Below are 9,294 nucleotides of genomic sequence, written 5' to 3' on the forward strand. Positions count from 1 at the left end.
AATTCAAATCTTACATCATGTTACTCCTATTCCATTATTACTTTATTTAACACTCCTAATTACCCTTGGTTAATTTAACTTAATTTAGGAATTAAAATTTAGGATATTACACATACATTTTCTCATAGCAATGCCTTAGAATTTATATATAAGTGCATCCTCACAACCCTTTTTTTTTTGTGTGCATAGGTTGCATTTTGTAAGAGGGGGTTTACTAATATATGTAGATCTTTGTAAATAGAGTTTCTTAGTATGAGATACCTTTTGTAAAGTGGTTTATTTATATGAGAAAAGATTTTATGTGGGTACTTGTTTATAGATTTGATGAAATACTAGTATGAAATTATTTGATGCTAATGTAAATGATAGTTTATTAATATAAATTGTTAATTTGCAAAGCTGTACATGAGTTGTTCATTTGCCAAGCTCAAGCTATTCATTTTCACTACCCTAGTTGTTATTTCACATATTGCAACTGTTCATTTAACTAGTGTGATTTATTTCTTATGGGAGTGGCTTAAGCCTATTAAAAGATACTTGCAAATTTCTCCTACAAGAGCAATTTATTTCCCATAATGAAATGGTTAATTTTCTTATAGGAGTTATTGATATGTAGAGCTTCACATGAATTTATTCTTAGTGTTGTTGTCGTAGTAAAAAGAGTTGCAAATTTGTTGAAGTTATTCATTTCACATACTAAAATTGTTAATTTTTCTACAAGAGTTGTTGATGCGCATAACATCACTTGATTTTATTCTTAATTGTTATCATGGTAAACTAAGTTTCAAATTTCCCATACTGAAGTTATTCATTTTTCATACTGAAGTGATAAATTTTCATACATAAGTTGTTGATGCACGTAGCTTTACTCGATTTTATTCTTAGTGCTATTATCATGATAAAATGAGTTGCAAATTTTTCATAATAAAGTTATTTATTTTTCATACTAAAGTGGTTAATTCCTTTACATGAGTTGTTGGTGATTATAGCTTTACTTGTTTTTATTCAAATTGTTGTTATCATGGTAACTGAAGTTACAAATTTTTCATACTGAAATTGTTCATTTCCTATATTGAAATGGTTAATTTTTCTACAGGAGTTATTGGTGCACATAGTTTTACTTGCTTTTATTCAAATTGTTGTTATCACGGTAAGCAAAGTTCTAAAATTTCCATATTGAAATTGTTTATTTTTTATATTGAAGTGGTTAATTTTTCTACAGAAGCTGTTAGTGCACTTAGTTTCATTTGCTTTTATTCAAACTGTTGTTATCATGATAAATAAAGTTACTGAAATTATTTATTTCCCTATAGAAATTATTCATTTCTCTACATAATTTATTTATAGCCCTACCTTCACTTGTTAAAATTTAAAATTGGGTTTTTTTTTCTTGTTAACTGCATTTGCAAATAAACCCTAAATGAGTTGTTCATTTATACAATCGGACTTGTTGATTTGTTTAGTCGCCTAAAAATCTAATGCATACAGGTGACAACGAAGGCAATATGTGCAGTGTTTGCGGAGCACAAAGTGACTCATTTCTGTGCAACACCGATAGTGCTCAACTCCATTGTTAACGCCCCACCAAACCATGCAACCCTTTCTCTCACTCATATAGTCCATGTCAACATCGCTGGCATTGCTTCTCCTTGCTCCATCCTTTGCCCCATGTTTAAACGGAACTGAGGCTTTTGAGTCACCTACTCCTACACCTACGGTCTCTCCAAAATTTTCGTTCCATCCACCTTCTACACTTGACACTCGAGTAGGACTCGCTCCCATCGGAAGCTCAAGCCTCGTGCGTTTGTGTTGTGTGTGTTTTGCTATGACCCTAGAAGTTTTTTTTTTTTTTTTAAATTTTCCTCGACATTTTAATTTCATTTCACTGCCCTTCATTTGCAATGAAGTTTTAGTTTTAAGAATCTTTTTCTTTATGTTGTCTAGACTTGACATATTTCAATAAGTTAGCATGAAAACTGATATACCCTTTTTTTTATTGATTTTCTTTAAAAAGACATTTTTTTTCCTAAGAAACCGCGGGCAAGAAATCCAAATGCACAAACACTCAATAAGGAATATTTCTTTCGTTCTTTCCTTTTTCCCCCAGAATAAGGAATGTTTTAAAACTGCAGATTTTGAGACAAATGCGGTGTCATGGTGGTGGATTACTTTATTTTATCTTCAAGGACTGGACGCTTTAATTGTATGGTACAGTTAAAATTTCTGAATGTTTAATTAATTTCTTTAAAGTAATATTATTTTCTGATTGAAATTAAAATTTGTGATCTATAATTATGTCATTTCTTTAATTTCTCAAGAAAAATTACTGCATCCTCCATAGGTATGCGCACAAACTCCGAATTGCGAGAGATTCCATTCTACAATAACTCGTTATCTTATTATTATTATTTTTTGTTTGTATAAACAAATTGAACTCTTCTTCAAATTAAAATGTTTTCAATTATCAATTTCAATGAAAATTAATACTCCCTTCTATCCTCATTAAGAGATACTTTCAATTATTTTATACATATTAAAAAAAGTTAATTTTTTTGATATTATAAAAAAGCAAATGGTACTTTCATTTTTATCTTTGATTTTAAATAATAATATAAGTATATTAAATACTTTTACACTAATCTAGGGATAAAATTAAAAAAATTTATTTAGTTATTACAAGATGTTTGTTCAATATTTTAAATTAAAAATTATTTTTAAAAGGTGTATTATAAATAATATCATAGGGAGTATGTTGTAATAAAAACGGACATATTACTCCTTCAAATCTTCAATCTTAATATGGAACTTTAATAATATTATTTGGACCCTATGGACAAACTTAAATATTCGTGTTAAAATACAGGAGACTTTTTCTAATTAACTTCAAATCCTTTAATTTTAAAAATAACTTATCCTCAGGGGGAAAAAACTGAACCGTTATCACAGAAGCTTCTAAAATTAGATATTTATTTCATTTTTGTTTTCTCGAGATACTATAAATGCTCGATACCTACTCGGCCTTTTTTTTTTTGGCCGGTTAGAAGCACAGAAACAGACACTCAGATAAGAACAAAGGAGCAATGTACCTCAAATCGTATATCATCGACAATTATTGTTGATTTTACGGCTACAACGAGCATTTTTCCATTAATATAATGCAATTTTAACGCATAATTTTTCGCGCCAATAATTTTCTGTGGCAAATTTAATACACCTTCAGCGCGCGAAGATCTGCATAGTACTGTGTGATCCATCCTTCAATTATCTGGACTTCTTCCTCTCGTTGGTTGACTAACCACTTTGGATCGCTCGGCATTGCGCGCAGAATATCCAAGCAATGAGATCCTGAAAAGTCAATTCTTCCGATCAAAAGGTACCCTAGTGTTCCTTTTTCTCTGTCTTTCTCTTGATGTTTTATACAATATACTGTTTGATAGGTCGAACAGAAATGATAGAACACTGGAGATCCTTGAATATGATGTAATTACTTAAGAGAATACCGTTGACTGTATGGACGGCAACGATACTGTCCGATATGTTGTCCAGAACCCTGAAAATATACACCAGATTCACACGATGCTGTTGCTAATCATCGGTCTAAACATCGCGATAGTAAAGTTTTTGAATTTTAAGGTGCTTACCCTCCGCTACTATATGGATCTCTGAGCCCATTTGAGAAAATGATGTTGCTCCCAAACCTTTGAAGGACCAATTTGATATGCTGTGCCAATAGCCACAACAAAAAACGAAGCTTTCATAGGGGGTCAATATCTCACAACTGGAAGCATTTTAAAGCCATACATATAGAAAACACGTTAAGAACGAGTCTACATGGATGTTAGCAAACAGAACAGCACAAGAACTTACGTGGCCTCCATAGTAAGTAGTGACCCAATGAGGCCGAGGTGCAACATCGTATGCCTTCTTGCAATCCCTCACATAGCTTTTGAGATTGAAAGGGCTTGGTGGAAACATTGTATCATTTCCACGCCCTATAGGTATTACCATCTCACTACATCTCTGTAAGTAAAGAACAGTCTCGTATCATTTTAAGGCTAATGTAAATATTTGTGCGCATGATTTCTCATCCATCATAATTAATTCGTCATTCCAAATGTAAGCTCAAATGATAAAAGAGTGGGGAAATATTAGGATAGAGATCTGAGGTTTAAAATAGACCAAAAGCACTCATAGAAGCAACTGAGCTGCAAGCCACACTTCAATTTAGTAAGAAGGATCTAAACCTTAGCTATTGTGGTATAGCCTTGGCTGTGTACTTTCAGGAAGTTCGGTTTTATTAATTGAAATTCAACTTTTTGTGGGAATGAACAAATTTTGGAAGTTACTGCATTTCGTTAGTTATATTGTGTTATCATATAGAATGCTATTGCTAAACGAGACAGTTAAGCATTTGGAAGGGAAAGCGTATGAAAATGCCAAGTTGTGAAAACTTTGAAAACGACATAACCTGCCATCTCCAACCGACAGCAGTCTCAGTTGTGTTGATAGGGCCATTGACTTTACATGTACCGTTACCCTTGTACGCCACTACACCTGCATATATCTTATTGAGAATATCACTTCCAAAAGAGGCTCCATCAATGCCGCCACAGATCACAGTAACTGGGTACCTTGGTGGTCGATTATATTGAGCTGCAGAAGCATACATCGTCTCCAGGTAGTCTTTCAACTCAGAAGATGAGTTCAGAGGACTACCAAAATGTTCCAGTGTAATTAATCAGGAAGTGAGCTAATGGACTAAAAGCTTAAAGATAATGACGTAGTGTTTGTACCTGCAAGTGTTGAATCTCTCACTAAGGATGGAAAGGCCATCTGGCTCAGAAGCTGCTCTGTCAATTTCAGACCAGGACTTGAGGATATTTTCATAGCAAGTCTCACTTGCTTCCTGAATAGATACATATCAGATCATCATTGAAGCTTCTTTTTAATGCATTTGATGTGAAAATTTGCAGGGTCGAAGCAGAAAAGCATGGTATATTACTTGAAAATCCCTCGTGACAACAGAATAGTAACCATTTGATGGTGTAATGTTATCAAAATAGAGAATTGGAGCTGATGAGGCAAGCGCACCGAGAGCCACATGGGGATATTTGAGTCTAAACCATGAAGCAAGCACTGCAGAACAATAATTTATTGACTCAGAAGCAAATGGCAGTATATGTATGTATGTAGAGAACTTTTCAGGCAACTTGAGGTGCTTACTTCCACCATATGATCCTCCAATAACAACCACTGGGGACTTCTGTGCCTTCAGTTTCTTCTTTATATGTAAGAGGACTGCTGCATAATCTGCAATAGCTTGAGCAGAGTTGAAATACCCTCTATTTTTTGCATTCTTCAAAGCTTCTTCCCTGGATCCAAACGGAACTGATTTGCCATAGTACCGGTGCTGATTCGAAAGGAAAAGGAAAAAAAATCATATGCTATACCTTTGAATCAGTGGATTACTGAATATCAGTTAAAAAAACAGAGGGTATGTGCCACTGGAGTACCTCTATATAAACTATGAGAGCCTTGAAGGAAGGGGCGTTATCATTGAGAAATCCAATGACCTTAAGGTCATCATCTATGGGTTCTTCTGCGCCAAAGTAAGCAAATATGGGAGCACTGGAATTGGCTCCACCCCAGTACTTGAAATTGATCAGATATCTTTGCGGAAATGTTGTGTAGCTTTCTGGCCTGTAGTTGAAGTGATCCAGGGTCTGTTTGTAATAGAAAGTTTTCAAGTCCCCTGTATCTGTATCATCTGCTGTCAGGGCTGCAGTGTCGTGTAAAGTTATATCCCCTATAGGGCTCAACCTTGGAGTTATTGAAGATTGCGTTGCAGTCAAATAGGATGAAAATATGAAAGAGATGAGCAGAAGGCATTGAAATGACGAGGGGTGTTCCATTGCAATTAAGGAGCAGAAGGGCTCCTTGTTGTTTTGTTTCTATGTTGGATGTGAATAAGAAGAACACGTCGTTATATGAGGACTTCCGCTGAGTTGAGCCGTGCTTATCATATAATTGGCTCGTTAATGCGGCCAGTCTTCTTAGTAATGCATTTGCCGTGATTTTTTTTTGCACGTCCCTTAGCTTCAAGAAAATCATTAGAGATATTAATACTTTTTATCTTTTAATTTGACGTATCTTATTTTATTTTTAATTTGTTGAGATTCACAGTTTTTGTTGTTCTACAAGATTTACGGTTTTAACAATCTTTTTTTTAAATAATTATCTGTTTTATCCAATTAGTTATTGGGATTGTTTTATGTTATCTTAAAGTTTAAATTTTTTATTTCACTATCTTCTATTTCAATGCATAGAGTTACTTTTATGCTAAATATTAAGTATTAGATGTATGTGTCTCTTTTATCGAGAATTTAAACAACTTGTCATGTTTTGAAGACTAATTCTTTATGCTAAATTCAATTCTTGTTGATTCATCATGTAGTGATTTATTTGATGGGGCTTTTTCACATTTAACTAATCATAATTTAAACAAATTAACACATTTTGATCTACAAAACAAAATAAGGCATTTTGACCTACTTGCTAAGTGATTTAAATGTATGAACCCGATTTATAGAGTTAGTTGTGTGGGTTGACTTGACTAATCCACTAGAAGAAACCAAAATTAAAATTAAGCACATATATAGCATGCTTAATTGAGGACAAAATCGAGACTCACTTATAAAAGATTAGTAGTAAATAACTATTCAAAACGATGTTGCTAACTATGGCCATAAATAAGGGCTAAGGATTTATTTATATAATGATGAAAAAAAAAATCACAACTATATAGTATAATGATGTAAAAATACTATAATTATATGTACACAGAAAAAATCTGCGGTCAAGTAGGCTGATTTGATAATTTAAAAGAGTAAATGAATTAAAGAAAGAAAATAGGTAAACAAAAACTAAAAGGATAGTGAGTGAGTTACATTTATATTAGAATTTTTGTTAAAAAATCTCTTGAAATGAAGGAATAATATTGGAACATTTTTTTTTTACTAGACAAAATAAGTGGCGGTTGGCAACGATTAAATAATTCATGAATCTGACTAGTTTGGTGATTATCGAGCAGTCAGTGGTATTTGGGTCCATATAACAAATCAACTATGGAAGTTAATTGATTAATGAAAGCGCGACGGATAAAATCACCCTAATGAAACTGTGGATAAAGTTTTTTCAGCCGTCAATTTTATCTTCAGCCATTTGCATTTCAGTTTTGACTAAAAAAAATGAGATGCTTAGGACAAAACGATAGAATGCAAGCCACATGGTACTACCCCGTCCTTTAATTAATTTTTTTCCACACAGTATCCCTAACAAATTAAACACTTTTTTTTTTTAGCAAATAAACACTCCTTTAACTAATAACTTTTATTGAGGATGATTTTAAAATTTTACAAGAAATAATTAATTTTAACTAACTCCATTAATTTACATAAAGTATTATTTATTTTTATAAAAAGGATCAGAGGAGTATCTTTCAACAATTAGTGTTCTTCTTATTAGATGCATTAGCAGTGAATAAGGAGAAAATATTATATCAAAGCTAGTTAATTACAATTTGAAACTTGGTGAAAATGCCTGGTCAAAGCGTTTTTTTTTTTTTTGGGAGAAAGGATATGTTATTGTTGCTCATTTGAAATGATTAGAAATATGGATCAGGATATGATTGAGGTGGAGTTTGAAGAAGATAGATACATAGCCGTTCCCCAAGAAAAGTCGCATGCCAAAAAGTTGGGAAGCTATCAAGTAATGGATTCAACGTGAAGCAAAGGGAAGTGTGTGAGATTCTCACTGAAAGGAATGTTTACAAATCATTAGTAGATTGATTTTGATTGAAATGGTAAAACATGTCGTAAATGATGCTCCCTCCCATCCTTTTTACAAGAGAATTGTAGGAGGATTCTCTTAGTCTTCTACTTTAAAGAGACAACAATCTATTGTCTTGAATATTCGTCAGGGTTTTTCTTTTTTACCCCTCAATTTCATTCCTTGAAATTCACTAGTTTGCTTCATAAACAAGGGAATTATTGAAAAGAATATGCATTTACAATATATTTATTGAATACAAATTAATGTTAATGATTCGGTTAATTGAACCCGAGTGAGGAGTCAAATTTGTGATTGTGAGATGGCTGTCCACAAGAATAATTTTGGTGCCCATATTTCGCATTCATTCCCATCCCATCATTCTTTCGGTATTTCAAGCCACAACCACAGCATTGTAATTCCCCTCATTTGGTTCTTTTCAATAATTGTATGGAAATCAATGATCACCTCACCACGCATGTGGTGGAACCTGCAAAAGTCGCCCTTCATACTTATGAGGCAGCTATTTGGCGCGTGAAATGTATACTCACAAGATTTTACTCAAAAATATCTAGATGTAATAGAGATATATTTTAACGTTTCTGTTGTATTTCTAATAAAATAAATTAATATAATTATAATAAAAACTATTTCGACGTAATTATACTTTTTTCCCTCTAAAATCGTCGCGCATTCAAAGAAAACACTTGTGTTAGTAATATAATAAATCCTTTTAACCAAATATATATTATATATATATAAACAAGCCTATATCTATGAATGATGTGTTCCTATTTTTTAAAATATGCTATTTCATGAAGCCATGTAAGATCGATTTAAGAAATTAATTTTAATTTATATTTATATTTTATTTCTTAATTCTCACTTCCATTACATCCATTATTATAATTGTAACTTCCATTCTCTTAACTCCTTTATTAATTTCCTCATTTATTTCTTAACTTTTCTCTCTCATTATTTTTATTATCCAAACTTCCATATCACTTTTTCTTGTTATAAAATTTTAAATTTTTAATACAAAATTCTATATCACTCATCTTTTATTCTTAATGAAATACGGAAAAAAGAAACTGCCCATGATCTGAAAAAATTGAATTAGATTTAAGTATGAAAATTTTAAATTATGAATAACTTTCATTTTCTATGATCTCTATTCTCTAATATCATTACTCCTTTATTTTTGTATTTCAAAATTGTGATGTATCTTACTTTACAATTATTTACATTTAAATTTATTGTTTGATTATTATAATAGATTTTTTTCATTCTAATAACTATCCCTTTAATAACTATTACTTTAAATATTTTAAATTTTAAATTTATAAAATTTAGATTTAGATGCAAAACTTTTCAATCATGAATTACTTCCATATCCCATGATCTCTATTATCTAATATCATATCATATTCTCTTTAATTTTGTATTTTGAAATTAATGATGTATCAT

General features: G+C 31.8%; 1 protein-coding gene across 3 annotated transcripts; it reads right to left on the reverse strand.

The window, feature by feature from the left end:
- Positions 1-3,064: 3,064 nt before the first annotated feature.
- LOC129316416 (uncharacterized) lies at positions 3,065-5,974 on the reverse strand. Of its 3 annotated transcripts, none has more exons than XM_054960835.1 (9): positions 5,514-5,973; positions 5,224-5,410; positions 5,003-5,136; positions 4,794-4,906; positions 4,469-4,712; positions 3,868-4,020; positions 3,642-3,721; positions 3,489-3,550; positions 3,065-3,345 (listed from the first exon to the last, which is right to left on the reverse strand). In XM_054960835.1, exons 1-9 carry the CDS (start codon positions 5,910-5,912, stop codon positions 3,206-3,208), a joined length of 1,512 nt encoding a protein of 503 aa, XP_054816810.1. In that variant the 5' UTR covers positions 5,913-5,973; the 3' UTR covers positions 3,065-3,205. The 3 variants fall into 3 exon arrangements, with proteins under 3 accessions (XP_054816810.1, XP_054816811.1, XP_054816812.1); XM_054960836.1 differs by having other exon boundaries at positions 3,501-3,550; positions 5,514-5,972; XM_054960837.1 differs by lacking the exons at positions 3,065-3,345; positions 3,489-3,550 and having other exon boundaries at positions 3,641-3,778; positions 5,514-5,974.
- Positions 5,975-9,294: the final 3,320 nt, after the last annotated feature.

Source organism: Prosopis cineraria, unplaced genomic scaffold, assembly GCF_029017545.1.
Source record: "Prosopis cineraria cultivar Desert tree isolate PC_DT_omini unplaced genomic scaffold, ASM2901754v1 PC7, whole genome shotgun sequence".
NCBI classification, from domain to species: Eukaryota; Viridiplantae; Streptophyta; class Magnoliopsida; order Fabales; family Fabaceae; genus Prosopis; species Prosopis cineraria.

Excerpts from the sequence above, each read along its gene's own strand:
- LOC129316416 (XM_054960835.1), bottom strand. The coding sequence starts at position 5,912 with ATGGAACACCCCTCGTCATTTCAATGCCTTCTGCTCATCTCTTTCATA. Across the intron at positions 5,137-5,223 it reads TGGAGGATCATATGGTGGAA|TGCTTGCTTCATGGTTTAGA; the intron begins GTAAGCACCTCA and ends ATTGTTCTGCAG. Across the intron at positions 4,907-5,002 it reads TTGTCACGAGGGATTTTCAA|GAAGCAAGTGAGACTTGCTA; the intron begins GTAATATACCAT and ends GTATCTATTCAG.